Source organism: Parastagonospora nodorum, assembly GCF_000146915.1.
Source record: "Parastagonospora nodorum SN15 chromosome Unknown scaffold_19, whole genome shotgun sequence".
In the NCBI taxonomy this organism is placed as follows: Eukaryota; Fungi; Ascomycota; class Dothideomycetes; order Pleosporales; family Phaeosphaeriaceae; genus Parastagonospora; species Parastagonospora nodorum.
In genome coordinates this window covers 392,582-409,508 of record NW_001884567.1, presented here as the reverse complement: position 1 = coordinate 409,508, position 16,927 = coordinate 392,582, and the positions used below count along the sequence as shown (strand labels likewise).

Genomic DNA, 16,927 nt, shown 5'->3' with positions numbered 1-16,927 from the left:
CCGCAACCCCTCATCTCGCACAAGGATCATCGTTGCGAACGACATGCGGGTCCCTGATACTACCCTAACGTATCTCGTGCAACGCATTGTACTACACGCGAGTGCCTCATCAGCCGCGGAATAAAGTGGTTCCTTGAAGAAGCGGTAACGTCTGCATTAGGAGCGGTGTACAGGCCGCACGAGCTGTGTAGGGAAAGACAAGGATCACATCGTTGCGCACGCCAGTGATACTCTGGCAATGCAATGCACGCGCAGCCAGGCTACTCGACCCGGACCAACCATCACGCACGGGTTTGGCCCACATTGGTATTATATTGTGATTTTGGTTACTGATCGTACATGTGACTTGCGTCGTGTTTTCTCCTTTCCCAACCAAGTGCGAACTATGCGATACGGACGACATGAGTGACCCTGGCGTTTTGTCTGCTTCTGCTGCGGGAAGTGACGGTTGGTGGTAAGGACATGTTGGTACACGAACTCGAATGGAGCGGTCGTAACGTGTGGCCTGGAGCGCTGATGTCAATACACAATCGTGAGGTGGCAAATGATAATGCTGGAGCCAATGTAGAGAAATGCGAGTATTCGCGCAGGTAGGCATTGTCGTAAACGTCTGGGGAAACGAAGGAAAATAATACTTTGAGGCGTCCATGGGTTTCCAAGGCTCGCGCGGATTGTTGTAGGAGGAGGGGCTGAAGCGGAAGGGGGACGGGATCTTGGCGAAAGATACACTGCGTGAACTAAAGCTTTTAGAAAGACGTATCAAGACTTCGCATCGACTCGCGCTGCATTGGACCATTACGTTTCTGGAACGAATCCCGTTGCAGACTCTCTGGCATCGAAGAGCCTTGCATCGACTGGTGTGCCAACGGCACGTATTGCTTTCCGTTCACAAGCTTGCAATCGTCCGAGCCCTCGTCGCCTAGGGCGTTGTGATTCATCGAATTGAACGTGTTGTAGCTGTACAGGTTGGTATGCGAACCTTGCCGTGTAAGTTGTCCAGATGTTCTGCCTTGGGAGCGATTCTCCCGGAAGTTGGAATACTTGTTGCTTGGGGCCGAGGCTGTCATGGCTTCCAGAAGTGTGGATGTACTGAAGTTGAGTTCGGGAGATGTTGAGGTGACCGTAGTACCCGCGTCACCCTCAATTGCAGTGGTTGCAAGTATTTCAAGCGCCCCATCTATGGCCGACGGGGCCAGCGCAGAATTAGTGATTGACGTCGCAGTAGTCGAGTTGACAAGAGATTCGGTGTTGGGATTCCATGGTTGTATTGGCCTCATAAATGATGCGCTACCTCCTTGGCTGGATCTCAATCGTTGATCTTGTAAGTTATCAACAGCGTTCCGTGAAGATTGAGCTGGATTTGGCTGTGGGAATGGAAGCTGGCGAGCCACTCCATCTGGCGCACAGTATCGGCGGTGAGGCCTAGATGGAAGTGCCGTTTCTAGGGATGACATGTTCATTGGCGAGAGAGGTTCGCTGGGAACGGTTATCCGGTGCTTATTGGGCGTGTATGGTAGACCGTACATGGCCGTATACGGGTCCTCGTCGTAGTATACATTGCTCGCTTGCTGTAATGGCCTTCCAGATGTGTATGCCCATCGATAGGATGCATCATAGAAGTTTGAATGTGGGACAGACACATTGTTGGGCAGAAATGATGTTTGTTGTTCCAGACCATATGTCTCGACCGGAGATGTGTCCCCGGTGTATGGTACAGTCCAGGTCGAAGGATATATTGGCTTGGTGTCAATGAGCGGATAGGTCCCACTTGATGTTGGACGAGCATATGCATGTTCGTTGGCAGGCATCGAGTATAGCGGGGCCATCGCGGTGGAATTGGCCATTCCCGTCAAGCTCTGCGCCAGGTGAAAGTTGTCGATGACCTTGTGTACGTTGTCTGATCCGACCTAGTTTGGTTAGGATGCAAGTTCATGGATTGATTCAGATACTTACACGATGGAATTGACAAGAGCTTGGCTCCACTCCAGCTTGTCGGCAACTACTACATCCAGCACCGTTGCCTGGATCTCCGCTGCATCGAATCTTCCTCTTTCGGCAACGAGCGCACTGTGAACAAAGTCAGCTTCGAATTTGACGGACGCTGTAAAATTTCAACATTTGGCTGTTTGCAAACTTTGCATGGTTGATCGAGGAGAGAAATCATGGACAGCTGGCACTTACAGCTACAGCTATGCGACGTCGCGAAGCGCCAGGATCATATGGGTTATCGTCCCGCTCACTACCAAGTCGATCACGGTTACCGCCGACTGGGCCGCCGTACTGAAAGCTGCAGGGATCTGTCCTGCCAGCATGCGATAATGCAAAAGAGGTGCTGCGCTCGTCACAATAGTAATCGGGAAAGGTGACGCCGCTATGTGGCGCATAGCGACGGCCGAGACCATAATCCATGGCGGACATGTTAGCAGCCTGTGATTAGGTTAGAACATCCATTGAGTCATCTCAAAGCAGGCTAAGACACGGACCGAGATAGGTATCGTTGATAACGTGCTAGGAAGTGAGACAATCGCTCAAGTACAAAGTGATTGGTGTCTCAAAACTATCAACTCTTTGTTGTACTCAGGGACCAAATGCGCGGAAGAGAATGTCTTCAGAAAATAGTTCTGTAGTTGAAACGTCAACTGGTGAGCAGATCAAGTGGTGGTCTGTCGGAAAAGTAAGGTTTATAGCCAAAACGAGACAAAGTTGCATCAACTCTCTGATCGATTAGAAAAGAACAGTCACAAGATCATGTCAACCTTGATACGTGGCAGATCTGGAATCAAATTGAAGTATTGAAGGAGGTCACTGGTTCTTTAGGAGGGAGTCCTGGACAAAGTTGTTTGTATGCTGTCGTGCACGGGCATGATGGCACAACCCCTGTGAACACTGCATACTCTACCAGATTCCCGAGGTGCACATCGTCTAGCCAGCAGTGGTCTGAACTTGCGTGGGACATGGTACAAAAAGGCCGGGGTCATGTTGAAATTGATTCCACTCGACAGCGCCTTCAACGGAAGCGATGGGGCGATTCAGACACGTCCAGAATGGCCCCGATGGCGCATCCCATTAAGTATTGTGAGGCGGTTGTACAGTGATCTCCATGTTAGTTTCCATAATTCGGGGGTCGATAGCACAGCACAACCTGATTCTACCATCGATTTTGGCTGACAAGGACGCGTTGTACAGTCGCAAAAGGAGACCGAATGTGCACACATCTCGTGCCGTAGTATTCTGAGACGAGCTTCATGTAGTTGATAAGTGCCCAGCGTTACAAACCAGACATTTGGAGGCTTGGAGATCCCTATGGTGTAGAACTCATCTAGTTGCTGTAGATAAGCAAGACCCATGTGACCTGTCTGGCTGGTATCTATCCATGCCAGACCAGAAAAGATTGTTTAGGTTAGAACAAGGTCCGGGAGTCTACCGGAACACTGCTGAAACGTATATGCAAGCGGGCGTCGATCCGCTGAAGCTGTCAGAGCAAATGCTGCCAATGGGAGCCAAGGCTGTAGAGTACCGTAGCGCATATGGCAATCCTGGTTCTTTGGCGTTGTGCCACGAATGTCGTGAGATAGCTGACTTACACTTTGCTCGACCGTGACATATCATCCCTGCACTCGGCCCTAGATGGTACCGGCTCCAGGACCGAGAAGAGTCGGAACATCCTGCATACATCGGGGAAGCTAGATGGAGGTGCCGACGGGATCTAGATGAGAAAAGCTCGCATCGGGCACACGTCGTGTCTTTCGACTATTTTCCCAATACAAGGCTGGTCCGTACCCAATGACAAGAATGAGGAGGCTGAAAATGAGATGAGATCAGGCGGTCCGTACCGAATACGTCGAGACATGTGTATGCAAAAGTTGCAGGATGGTATTGCCACTTCAAGACTGATACCAGCCATTCCTCACAAATTGAGGTCGTGAGTGCACGCACCCTGCCAAACCGCAGTCGGAGTAGAGATCAGGCTGGCGCCCGGGCTGTAGCAAACAATTGTATCCACGAGCGGGATCCGGAAGACATGGAGTTTTGGCTCTGCCACGATCCTGGCCATCTGGTAGATCGCTTCGACTGTAGTCTGTAGATGCATTGCTAGATGCTGGATGTAGAAAGTACCCACAGGAACGGTTGACAGTACAATGACAAGCTTAGTGAAGTTACTACAGCCAGCCTTTGAGAAATCATCGAGGAGGCTCGTGCATGCGACGGCGAAGTGACGGTGTGACTGCACGCGCAATCATCACTTATGCTGTGCGCATCTCAGCAGATCTGTTTTCCAACGCGAGACGCAAGCCATGTCCAGCCTATGCTCAACACAACAGCAGTTTGTGCCAGTCTCAAGCGTAGCAAACTTGAGAAGGCCGAGACTAGGACTCTTGACAAAGCCCTAGGCGATGCTCTAGACAATACTCCACCAAACTGCGAGGATAGCGATGATCTGCGGTGTCGTTGTACAGCTAGCGGCACCCCCACATATTTTGCAAGCACTCCATTGGACGAGGAAGTCGCAACGATGTGAATGACCGGAAGACAAACGCAGCGGCATCCCGTAATCTCTACAAGGGGCATTGCCGCACGGCAGACCAACAAGAATTTTCGAAACGGGCCGCTCACAGCAAGGAATTCCATAATTGCGCACCTCTCGGTCATCTCACGGATGACTGCCTAAACTGACGGTGCTCTTCCTGTCCCCCCGTCCTTCTGTAGCGCGGTGACGGCAAGTGAAGCTCCATGGTACGCGCTTCTGGAATGAAATGCGAGCGCGTTTCGATGAGGCGGTACTAAGGGAGGGCAGACCCACTCGTCACTCTGGATATCTGTGGAATAAGATGCTGGAGAACGTGGTGCAGGAGTATTGGAAAGCAGCTTGCAAGACGTCTGAAATGGAGAGTAGTGTTACGGCAGTTCTGGGCCGGAGTGCCGCTGTGCGAAAAGGCGAGTTACGTCAGATCATGTGATCAGTGATGAGACCCGTGCTCGACGCTAAAGAAAGTGCGGCGCGTCGCTCGCCAGGAACCGCATCTTTTGCGACAAACACCACAATTCGGCACGAGACACTGCGAACCATGTCCGTGCTTCTGGAGACGTCACTTGGTGACATTACCATCGATCTGCTGGTCGACGACGCGCCGAAATGCTGTGAAAAGTAAGTCGATCCAATCCTTGTGCGCGCCCCGTGTGCTCTGCCTGCCATCCACAACATGTGCATGCTTGGGCCCGCTGTCTTTCCAAGCTGAGCATAGAACAGACACTGACAGCTGGCCACCGTAGCTTCCTCAAGCTCTGCAAAGTGAAGTACTACAACTTTGCGCCCGTGCATAGTGTCCAACCCAATTTCTCCTTCCAGACCGGCGACCCTATTGGACCTAGCTCCACCGAGAGCGATGGCGGCCGCTCGATCTGGGGTCTGCTTGACCCAGCGCAGGCCGCGAATAAGACATTCGAGCCCGAGTTCAAGCCGAAGCTCAAGCACGCAGAAATGGGCACCGTCAGCATGGCGACCGCGCCGAACCCAGACAATCCGGATGAACGCTTGGCCGGCAGCCAGTTCATCGTCACACTGGGACCAAATATAGACTTCTTGGACGGCAAGGCCGCGATATTCGGCACGGTCGTCGAGGGCTTTGACACGCTCGAGAAGATCAACACGGCATATATCGACGACAAAGGTCAACCACTGAAAGACATCCGCATCTTGCACACAGTTGTCCTGGATGACCCATACGCCGATCCCGCTGGCCTCGTGGAGCCTCCCGAAAGCCCTGTACCTTCTGCCGCGCAGCTCGCCACCGTACGTGTCGCCTACGACGAGAACATTGAAGCCGAAAACGATCCAGAGGCGCTGGAACGGGTACGCAGGGAACGTGAGGCGCGAGCACAAGCACTCACGCTTGAAATGGTTGGCGACTTGCCTTTTGCCGAGGTCGCACCACCTGAGAACGTGCTGTTTGTGTGCAAACTCAATCCGGTCACGCAGGACGAAGATTTGGAACTTATCTTCTCTCGCTTCGGCAAGATCTTGAGCTGTGAGGTCATCAGAGACAAGAAGACTGGCGACAGCTTGCAGTATGCGTTTATCGAGTACACAAACCAGAAGGACTGCGAACAGGCCTACTTCAAGATGGATGGCGTCTTGATTGACGATCACCGTATACACGTCGATTTCTCACAGAGTGTCTCGAGGATCGCTGACGACTGGCGGGACGTGACGAACATGAAGCGACGACGAGCAGCAGGTGGATTTGGAGGTATCGACAATCTCGAGAAGAAGAGGCAATACCGTGGAGACGCTGGGCGGCAGATTGTTTCGGACTCGGTAGTCGACAGACTCGTTGCTGATCGCGTGGAACCACAAAAGGACACTCATGGCGCAGGACAGGATAAGCCGAGGGACGACAGAGACAGGCGACGAGACGATACCCGCCGACGGGAACGAAAAAACGAATACCACGACGACCGCTTCAAACGCAATCGAAGTCGAAGCCCGAGGCGAGACGGACGATATAAGCCTAGGCGTCGCGAACGAACTCGAAGTCCACGGCGCGATCGGAGTCGGGACCGACACATGAGGGATGACCGAGACCGCCGGCGCTGAGTGGAACATTGCCTAAATATTGTATAAATAATGGATACCATTTCACCTTCACTTGCACGTCCCCATGCTCACCATCAAGCGCACTTCTGAAGCCTGAAGAAAAGCAAATGATTTCATTCCAATAGACTGCGGTGATTCGGTTATACAAGAGGACTTTTACTCTCTTTTGTCCTAGCAGCGCGTAAGGTCTCCGAAGTGAGATGCGCCATGACACCCATTACCTATTTCCCATGTAAAGCTTTCATGCCCAATCTGTGACTGCAAAAGAATGCCTTGAAAACGCCTGATTTATGCATTACTTCCCTTGTGTCCTTTGGCGTTGCAATCCTTGCCGCAATGTTCTTAACCCGCGACTGGTGCCTCTAGCAAACACCTTCGCCATGACTTCTCTGTGCTTGCGCATGAGATTTTGGTGGGCGATTATCGAGAATGTGCTACTTGACGCGTCCGCGGAAGACTAGTCGCGCACGCTGAGGCCAGAGCGATCCGTGAACATGCGCGTCGCAATGTTCATGGCGAGGAGTTCCTGGAAGAGGAGCTTGGCGGCATAAGGAATGTGGATCTGCGAGATACGCGTCTTGTTGTGGCAGGGTCTGCATTCGTACATGCCCTTCTTGATGGATCTTAAACAAATGTTAGTGTCAAGTCGATGGAGAAATGTATATCTGGACTTACGCAATAGGACTCATCAGTCCGCAGATGTCGCATACATGCACTGTATACGCATCCGAGACTGTGAAAAGACGCTCCTTGAGGAAAGCAGCGGCACCGTGCGCAATCATACAATCGCGCTCCATCTCTCCGAAACGCAGACCACCATCACGAGCACGACCTTCGACAGGCTGGCGAGTCAGGATTTGTAGTGGGCCACGGGCGCGGGCGTGGATCTTGTCGTCGACCATATGTCGCAGACGCTGGTAGTACGTTGGTCCCAAGAAGACTTGGACACGCATCTTCTTGCCGGTGTGGCCGTTGTACATGATCTCAAACCCACGCTTTTGGTACCCGGCTTGCTCGAGCAGATCAGAAATTTCGTCAACGGTAACCTCAGTGAATGGTGTGGCGTCACCCTCTTGACCAGTAATGGCACCAACTTTGGAGAGAAGACACTCGACCAAATGGGCAATTGTCATACGAGACGGAATGGCATGAGGGTTGATGACCAAATCAGGAGTCAAGCCCTCACTTGTAAAAGGCATATCTTCTTGCCGGTATGTGATACCAATGGTACCCTTCTGTCCGTGACGAGAAGCAAACTTGTCGCCAATTTGAGGTACCTTGGTCGTACGTGTGCGGACCTTGACGAAACGAAGGCCTTCGGTGTTGGTGGTGAACAAGACTTGGTCGACGATACCGTTCTCTGTGCTTCGCAGAGGCGTAGACACGTCGCGCTTGGTATGTAGAGTAGTCTTCTGGCCCAGCTCTTGGGCATCAGCTGCTATTGGCGCCGTCTTTCCGATGATGATATCGTCACCAGAAACACGCACTCCGGGGGCGACAACACCATCGTCGTCGAGCTTGTCGTAAGTTCCGCCCTTCAGTCTTAGAGTGTCGGCACGAGTCGGCTTTTCGAATTGCTCCAGCACGTTGACACCAATGCGCTTCTCTTGCTCGGTATACGCACGGTAGAACAGACTCCTGAAAAGACCACGGTCGATACTGCTTTGGTTCATGATGACGGAATCTTCTTGGTTGTAACCAGAATAACATGCGATGGCGACGATGGCGTTTTGACCAGCAGGCAGCTCACGGAACTTGAGGTACTCCATAGAGCGAGTTGTGGCCAGAGGCTTTTGCGGATAATAAAGGACGTTCATCATCGTCTCCATACGCAGAGCATAGTTGGTCAGGGCAACACCCATGGCTTGCTTACCCATGGCAGACTGGTATGTGTTACGGGGCGACTGATTGTGGTCAGGGAACGGAATGATACTGGCGCATATACCCAGAATCATAGCAGGATGAATCTCGCAATGTGTGTAGGCGTGGATGCGAGGGTCCGGCTTGGGCTTGATACGTCGAAGACGCTCCTTGCCAAGATTGGCTCGCTCGCTCGTTGGGAGACCCATCTTCATGCCTCGCCACTCGTCAAGATCCTCAGGTGAGAACGTAATCATAGCAGTCTCCTCTTCCTCAGCATCAAGGTACTCGATCACACCGTCTTGGATGAGTCCCTTCCATCCATAGGTATTGTCAGCGATGTCAGCGTCACTCCAGCCGGCGCGAGTGTCGCTATCCAACTGCTCCTTTACAAGGCGGTTACTGATCTCTCTGTCGAAGACCAATTGGTTGCGGTTGGGCTTGGTAGGATTGTTCTCTACTACGAAGAGAGGTCGCATGACACGCCCAGCGTCAGTGAAGATCTTGAATTCCCGGTCACGGATATCACGAATCAAGCTCATTTCGTACGAGAGAGTTCCGTTCCTTCTCAGCTCTTGAACCACAGAAACGAGCTGTTGCGCTTGAGAATGGACACCAACCCAGACACCGTTTACGAAGACCTTCGTAGCTTCTGGGTTTTGGTTCTGGTCGTATTCCTCAAGGAGTTGCATGTTTCTTTGTGACATGAAGTCGATGATCGGGGTAGCATCACTACCGACACTGACGTAGCACATGAGGGACAAGTTCTTGACCAGACCACAGGCCTGGCCTTCTGGGGTTTCAGCAGGGCAAACAAGACCCCAATGCGAGTTGTGTAGCTGACGAGGCTTCGCCAGCTTACCGTCACGACCGACTGGCGTGTTCGTCCTCCGCAAATGGGACAATGTAGATGCATATGTGTAGCGGTTCAACACTTGAGATACACCCGCTTTCGCAGATGCAGCCTTCTTCTGGTCACCCCAGTTACCCGTGGCCAAAGAGTATTTCAGGCCATTTGTGATGATGCTGGCCTTCACAGCCATTTGCACGTTGAAGTCCGTGCTGCTCTCGACGCATCGCTGAAGATACTTGAAGACGTCCTTAGTCAACTTCAGGAAGAGAATACGGAACAAGTTTGCGACCAGCGGTCCTGCCAGATCCAGTCGTTTCTTTCCGAAATGATCTCGGTCGTCTTCGTCTCGGCGCCCGAGAACACACTGCAACAGTCGGTGGATCATGTAACCGAAAAAAGTAGGCTTTGCGAGTGTCTTGTCCTTCCTTTTGAGAAATATGAGGTAGGAATTCGCGCTGCATGATGTCCCGCGCGAACTTGAGACGTCGGTCCCTGGTACCCTGGTTGGCTCCACGCTTGGCGATGAAGTCGAGTGCAGTCTCCCTGTCCTGTATCACCGCACCCTCCTCGATGCTAGGCTTCAGTAACTCCAGCATCTGTGTGTCGGTGCGGTCGTATACGATGTGGCTGAGGATTTCTTCGTCGGAAACGATGCCGAGAGCACGGAAGACGATGGCCATGGGCACTTCCTGCTTGATATATGGGAGCATAGCGTATGCGAACGGTCCAGGAGCTCGCTTGCCCTGTCCGGGATTGCCCAGTGAGGTGTCGGCCCATTTGATGTTGAAAGACGAGATCAGACGAGTGCCCTTTTCGACGGCGCTTCGAATCTCAGCTGTCCAGGGAACGTTGCCCTGCTTCTTCCGGAAGACCTGCACAATGTTCGCCGCACTGCGCTCCTGTGCGATAAGGACCTTCTCACTGCCGTTGATGACGAAGTAGCCGCCCTGATCGTAGGGACACTCGTTGAAGGCGAACAAGGCCTCATCAGACTGGTTGCGTAGATGGCAAAGCTCTGATCGCAGCATGACGGGCAGCTTTCCTATAAAGACCCGCGCTGACTCCTCGTCCATCGGTACATCCTCGCGCTCCCATTTGATCTGCGTCGGACCACCCACTGTGTTGGTGACTTCCATATCCTCGTCTTCACCTTCAACGACCACCTGCGTCTCTTTCGCAACCATTATACGATTCGAGATATCCGCCAGCATAGCGCCCGAGTAGGTGAGATTGCGCAGACGCGCCTCGTGCGGGAAAAGCGCCACGGTAGTGCCATCGCCTTCTGTGTGCGTGGGTCGCGCGAGGTAAACGCGCCCAAATTTGATCTCGTACCGCCGCTTGATGATGGGGTCGCTATCCTCGTCTGGGTCGTAGGGCGTGTTCTGCTCGAGTATTACGGTGCCGTTTTCCTTCACTATGTCTTGTATTGTGTTGCGTGTAAATTCGTCATATGAGTCCAGCTGCTGAGATACCAGACCCTTCGTGTCAAAGAAAGAGCTGATGACGGCCCAGCAGTCTTCCGAAGTGATCTCTCCACCCTCGTCATCCTCGTAGTCCTCGACGTCGTCAACGTATTCGGAAGCCATGATTGCGACGGTGGCTATAGAGAAGCTGCGCAAGGAGAGGGAGGGATAGGCGAGGTGAGGGCGGTTGCAGATGGAGGAGGATGAGCTCCTTGTCTGTTGGTCTGGTCGCGACGGGCGGGCGACGCTCAAAGAAACCGGACGGAGCTTAGTTTCGCCGAGCCCTTAGCGCGTCGCTCCCTCACCTCCCGCATCGTCGTGCCGCAACCCGTCAACAGCACTCCACGACTAGATGTCTTCAGATCGCAAAGCATCGCATTACATCTAAGCTCGACCGTAATCTTGATGATCGATCACATCCCGACGATTACCTGTTTCTCCTCGGTCTTCGCTCGGAGAACAAGCCGGTTCCCTCCAAACGCCCTACCAAAGGGTCAATGTGCGCATCAGTGTACCCAGCCCATCACGAAAGCCCCAATATAGGGTATCTCATCGGACTAGAGAGTGGTTAACCCACCAAAACCCCATATATGGATCTCCCGGGGTCTGCTCGATGTTGACGACCTTGGACATGCCTTTTCTGCTGAACTTATGCTGTAATTGATTGACCCCATACATATCCATGCTGGATGTGTGTGGCATTGCTCAAAATAACTCAGTAAGATCACCTGAGGGAGCAGGTTTGACATTGCACTTTTGAGTGAATGTATGCCTTCTGCTTTCTGGCAGGCAGGCAGACACGCAGCATGCTCCAATTTGAGCTTGGGTCACTTCTGCGCATTTCTTAACCTTCGCACTGCGCTTCCAAATCAATCTAAACACACTGCGGCTCCCAACTCTCATCGTCAACTACACAGCATCCAAGCTTGCACAACATGAGCATCCTCTCTAACTGCAAAGGCCCGCCAGTTGCTGCGCCCAGGTAAACACCCGAAGATCAATAAAGCTGGGCCTTCAATGCTAACACATATTATAGCACCTGCTTCAATCACCTTGACGTCATGACTATCACCGTTCGAGAGGGGGTGAAGAGCAAGGAGTACCATGTATTCCACGGACTTCTCACCTGGCACTCCGGCTATCTCGCCGCTGCTCTCAGTCCTACCAGCGGTTTCCACGACAGTGGTACCAACTCATTTGAATTCATTGAAGACATCGAAGTCTTCGACACTTTTACCTGCTGGCTCTACACTGGCAAACTGGACGATGCTTCCGAACCCATCAGCGCAGCACGCCCACCGCATCTCTCACCACTAGTACTTTCCAAGATATGGGTATTTGCTGACTTCCACATCATCCCGGCTCTCGGCAACGCTGCTATTGATGCGCTTCATGAGCATCAAGCCCTGTTGTGGGTCACACCGAGTCCAGTTATCAAATATGTTTACGAGCACACGAAACCTGACTCCCTTCTACGCCGGTATCTTCAAGATGCTTTCACAAAGACGATGACCCTGGAAAGTGTAATGAGTAGAGACAAAGAAGAACATACAGTAGAGTTCTTGCATGATATCTTACTCGTCATTGCGAGGAGAAAGAAGGGCGAGAAGCTGGAGAGGATGCAGTGGGCAAAGTTGGATAGGTGTAAGTGGCACGATCACTCTGGCCCTGGAGGCAGGCTAAGGATGGAGTCGAGGAAATGAAGGTGCAATTGAAGCGCGTGCAACCTTAGGAGAGGGCCCGGGGCGACATTATGTATTCGGCACGTGATCACGCGTACTAGCGTCTTGGTACCATCTAATGCATGTAATCGTCTTTCAGATCGTTCTTTCAACGTGCAATTCCCAGCTCACCTTTTCGCAACACGAGACGTCGACACGCAAGGAAACTGTGGCTTCGTAAGAACTTCAGCAGGACAAGCACAGAATCGTCATCGTGGCAGCCGCTAGAGTGTTCACTTGCTCACTCGCTGCATGGCACTCACAAAAGCGGCCATGTGGTCATCGCGCAGAAAGCTCTACTGGTAGCCCACAACGGCACGATCAAATTCCCAAGAATCCTTCTCCAGGGAACATCTTCACGCAGGCATCGGAAACCCAATGCATTCAGGCTTGCCAACTGCGCCTGCATGGGAAGCTAGTCAGAGGGGCGTCCGATTCACCTTGTACGCCTGTCAGCGATCCATGATTGGTCACGCAGAGCCGCATCTCAAAGCTACCAAGATCGACAGTAAGACAGACAGTGGCCCTGCTCACACGACGTGTGCTGCAGCCCGTCTTTCCGCACGAGCGAATCAAAATTGCAGAACGCGAGGGCGTCAGAGGGCAAATTTGCGGCTTTTTCGAACATTTCACTTCGGTCATCAGGTGGGAGGGCACTCACCTTGTTGATCAGTGCAATGCGCTCACCTTGTTCAGCACGAGAGTGGGTACCCTCTATGGTCTGCAATTGGCAGGAAACCCCGGGACGGTGTCCTGTTGCTCCGCATAGAGAGCGCATCGTCGCGTGCAGCTTTCGAACAAGACTCGACGATCGAGCTCTAGGCATTTCCAGAGATTGTCTACGAATTTAAGCGTCTTTTAACAACGTCCGCAAATTACAAGCTCGCCTTGAGGTCCCTCTGTACACTAGCGAGCCGATCCCGCTCTGAAACCTCTTGGTGGTCGTTGCCCTCCAATCCAGACGTCTTGTTGGTGCTGCGCCGAGTGTACCACCCTCGTCGTCAGCAGCAAGTTCACCCAAGAGTGTGGCGCGGATCGATCGATCAAGCTAGGTTGCTGTGCAGTTGAACGCTTTGGTATTTCTCATAAAAAGTTGCCCGGTCGCCCTTTCGACGACCTCATCTCATCATATGTATCACACCTGTCGCATTCCCGCCGTTGTGGCCAGTCTCATCTCATCTCAAGCTGCCCATGGCACAACGTAACGACGGCAGCCTAGCGGACTGGGAAGACGGGTCCTTCTCGGTCGAACCCACACCATACAGTACCCACATGAGCGACCGGGGCGGCATTCCGCTTGTAGCTCAGCGACGTTTTGAGGGAGCATCCGCCAACAGCCTGCATCCCATCGCGGACCAGATTAGCGTTTATGCAAATAATGACATCAACGTCCGACCTGGCACCTTTCGTAACCGGCTCAGTGGCCAACAGGCAGCAAGCTTCAGAAACGATGGTTCCTATCGCCGTTCCGAGCATTCCGACCCCGCCAACACAGCGTGTCCACCTCCAGAGCATATCAACTCCACACAAAGTGATTTACAATCGATATCTAGTTGGATAATTGATGATAATGAATCATCGGCCGACCCGGGAATTTATAACAACCCGTCCACTGTCTTTGATTCTCTACCGCGCCAATACCACAACTCGTCTGACTACTCCGCGTCTCCATTCCTCTTTCAGATCGCGACAGAACCAGCACTCGATGTTTTTTCAGAGCCTGCACAGACAGAGGCTCTACCCGCCGTAGGCTGGGACTTGCGGGTAAGGCTTAACCATGCTTGATTTGCTGCGCGTCGCTGACACCTGCCAGGCTATTCGTCCACCCGATTTCCACGATCCCGCCTACGATTTGACCATCCGAGATCACTCCTCCGACAAATCATGTAAGAAATTCAGGCCATCCCCCAGCATTAGCGATTATTCGACAACTATCTCGCTCGTAGAGCAGCTTCGGCCATGCACCGTCTCTTCTGAAGTCATCGGGTCGGATCGATCACGCTCCGAGCAAACAAGCATCAAGCCGTATGGCGATCATACTGTATGCGAGATATGTGGTGCAAAGTTCACTGGCCGCTACGCACGAGGCAACTGCTCTCGGCATGTTCGTCTGTTGCACTCCGAGAAGCCAGCGCAACTAGGTTCGGACCTTGTCTGCCGCGTCTGTCACAAAAGGTTCAAGAGACAAGACGCAAGGAGGAAACATGAATGGCGCAAGCATGAGATCGGCGAAACTAAACCGATTCCACGACGACAACTTGCAAGCGCAGGCAAACTTTCGCACGCAGAGAAGCATGAGACGGGTAGCGACCATGGAACGGCAACTTGCACCACAGCCCTACCAGAGGAATCTGGCGTCGAGCTACCGTACTCCGTGCCTCCGAAGACGCACCGGGCATATGATCATTTCGCCAATGCTAGAATGAAGTTGGATGACCATGCGTACAATCTTTACTGCCATGTGGTGTTGCTCCAGTACCAACGCATCGTCGAAGCATTCCAGTTCGAGCAGTAAGTGGCTATCTCATTCACCGTTTCATTTTATGTCCCGAAACCATATGTGCGCGTGTCATGTGAGTCAGTAGAGGGGATATGTGAATGAAATTCTAACTTATTTAGTTCGGAGCTCCACGCCGCGTTCGTTCAGCAACTGCATGTCCTGAAAACTGAGCTACTCTCCGAACCATATGGCCAGTCAGACTTCAATCAACCCGCAAACCCTTGCCCAACTGATGCTCAACATCCCGACCACGAGCATGATGGAGGGGTTAGTGACCGCCAAAACAAGGGAAAATCCCCTATCAGCAGGCGCACTTCCAAAGCGTCGTCGAGATCACACCCGTACTCACACCGTCCAAGCAAGAAAACTGCTGACCCCTTGCTTGATGCCCTTGAACAATTCGACGTACCTGAATACCAGGAACTTGATTGTCCGATACATAAATGGCATCTCATGTATGGGCAGACATCGCCGTGCAATGGTTGCGGTAAGCCATACATGAACGGTGTTCGACAGCACTTACTTCCCACCTATTCGCATCAGCATCGGGCTCAACTTCCATTCATTCAACGTTGTGACAACTGCAAGGACGACTTTGTTGACGCACACATTTGGGCTCAAGGTGGCCATTGGGTCCGAAGACAGCAAGGAGCTGGTACTTGTCGCGCAAGAAGCCAGCCTCAGGGTAGCAGCCTCATAATATGGGCGCGCCTTTTCCTAAAGATCTATCCAGAAGAAACTCAGGTCACAAGTCCCTGTAAGTAATAGCCGTCTTCTAATGTTGCTGTTACTGACCTTCAACTCGTAGATCGGAACGATCAAAGGCTCCTCCCTGCCAACCTCGTTGCTTTGCTACGCAATGACATTGGCTTACCACAAGTTATGTCGCGAGTCAATCCTCCGACTTCACCAAACCCTTCTCTTACCCTACAACACCCCGAAGGACAACACGACCAGGGGACAGAGACGCAAAACTTGCAACAGCGCTTTGAACAAATGGAGGCTGAATTGGCCCAAAACGCCACTGTAGATACCCTTGTGTCACGAGCCTCGGAAGTGCTAGCCCAGTTCTTGGCTCAAGAGTTCACAGAGACGAATCACGAACGTGTTGACATTGATGCTATCAAAATCTACTATATCAATCGCCTCGACCAACTCCGTCAAAACGCTTGGGCTCAGCTTACTCAAGCACACCAGCCCCATCCTGAGTTTGACATGGAGCAAGCTTTGCTTGCACCCACAGGACTGATTCAAGCAGAGGTGCCAGCCTTCGGAGGCGCTGCCGACTTCCTTAACTTGCCTTACCAAACCGAGCAAACCTTAGGTACATCACACATTCCTCATGCCGAGATGGGGACACAGTCAAGCAGTCAAGACTATCATACAGGAGATGTATCCTTTGGAATCACTACATCATCACGCACCAGCCATGACCTCGGGCTTCCCTCAAATGACCAATCGCAACAGTTAGACGCGCAGTTTTGTTGTCTAGCTGATCTTACCGACTACTCGCACACATCCCACAACCACCGCCAATACCTGTCACCCCATGATGTCTATCTTCTTGATCAACCGGGCTCATCACGGTTACCTCAACGACTCGCTGCCAATTCGCTGATGTCGGAAGTCGACTCCATGATGACCACGCCACTTGACGCAGATGATCCCTTCTATTACGCGTCAATGGACCCCGAGTACGATATGACCTTCTCCGACGTCGGCTGAGGGCCATATGTATCAAACTAGACAATTCTTACTTGCATCTTTAGCGCCCCTGACGGGTTGTTGATGTACGGAGTTCAAGGCCAGTAGACGTCTTCAGCTTCGCATTTTGTGCCCTAAGCGCTTGCGTCTTTGCGTAGGTGTTGGTGCAGAGTGCTCTAGGCAGCTCGGTCTAGCTTTCCATTTCTCAATCACGCTTCATAGGGATTTCTG

The 16,927-nt window shown here is 52.3% G+C and overlaps 6 protein-coding genes across 6 annotated transcripts; 3 read left to right on the top strand and 3 right to left on the bottom strand.

Moving 5' to 3' along the window:
- Nucleotides 1-746: 746 nt before the first annotated feature.
- Nucleotides 747-2,418, bottom strand: SNOG_11458 (hypothetical protein; the record flags this gene model as incomplete). Its single annotated transcript, XM_001801649.1, has 3 exons — nucleotides 747-1,907; nucleotides 1,954-2,067; nucleotides 2,182-2,418. The coding sequence occupies 3 exons, from the start codon at nucleotides 2,416-2,418 to the stop codon at nucleotides 747-749; spliced, it is 1,512 nt and encodes a 503-aa protein (XP_001801701.1).
- A 1,489-nt stretch (nucleotides 2,419-3,907) lies between these two features.
- SNOG_20121 (hypothetical protein) lies at nucleotides 3,908-4,090 on the bottom strand (the record flags this gene model as incomplete). Its single annotated transcript, XM_001801648.1, has 1 exon — nucleotides 3,908-4,090. The coding sequence occupies one exon, from the start codon at nucleotides 4,088-4,090 to the stop codon at nucleotides 3,908-3,910; it is 183 nt and encodes a 60-aa protein (XP_001801700.1).
- A 1,389-nt stretch (nucleotides 4,091-5,479) lies between these two features.
- On the top strand, nucleotides 5,480-6,569 carry SNOG_11457 (hypothetical protein; the record flags this gene model as incomplete). Its single annotated transcript, XM_001801647.1, has 2 exons — nucleotides 5,480-6,341; nucleotides 6,406-6,569. The coding sequence occupies 2 exons, from the start codon at nucleotides 5,480-5,482 to the stop codon at nucleotides 6,567-6,569; spliced, it is 1,026 nt and encodes a 341-aa protein (XP_001801699.1).
- A 483-nt stretch (nucleotides 6,570-7,052) lies between these two features.
- Nucleotides 7,053-10,894, bottom strand: SNOG_11456 (hypothetical protein; the record flags this gene model as incomplete). The annotated part of the gene is made up of 3 exons (XM_001801646.1): nucleotides 7,053-7,218; nucleotides 7,271-9,733; nucleotides 9,765-10,894. 3 exons carry the CDS (start codon nucleotides 10,892-10,894, stop codon nucleotides 7,053-7,055), a joined length of 3,759 nt encoding a protein of 1,252 aa, XP_001801698.1.
- Nucleotides 10,895-11,706: 812 nt separating this feature from the next.
- Nucleotides 11,707-12,474, top strand: SNOG_11455 (hypothetical protein; the record flags this gene model as incomplete). Its single annotated transcript, XM_001801645.1, has 2 exons — nucleotides 11,707-11,753; nucleotides 11,808-12,474. The coding sequence occupies 2 exons, from the start codon at nucleotides 11,707-11,709 to the stop codon at nucleotides 12,472-12,474; spliced, it is 714 nt and encodes a 237-aa protein (XP_001801697.1).
- Nucleotides 12,475-13,683: 1,209 nt separating this feature from the next.
- On the top strand, nucleotides 13,684-16,717 carry SNOG_11454 (hypothetical protein; the record flags this gene model as incomplete). The annotated part of the gene is made up of 4 exons (XM_001801644.1): nucleotides 13,684-14,256; nucleotides 14,306-15,003; nucleotides 15,112-15,749; nucleotides 15,801-16,717. The coding sequence occupies 4 exons, from the start codon at nucleotides 13,684-13,686 to the stop codon at nucleotides 16,715-16,717; spliced, it is 2,826 nt and encodes a 941-aa protein (XP_001801696.1).
- Between the last annotated feature and the right edge of the window lie 210 nt (nucleotides 16,718-16,927).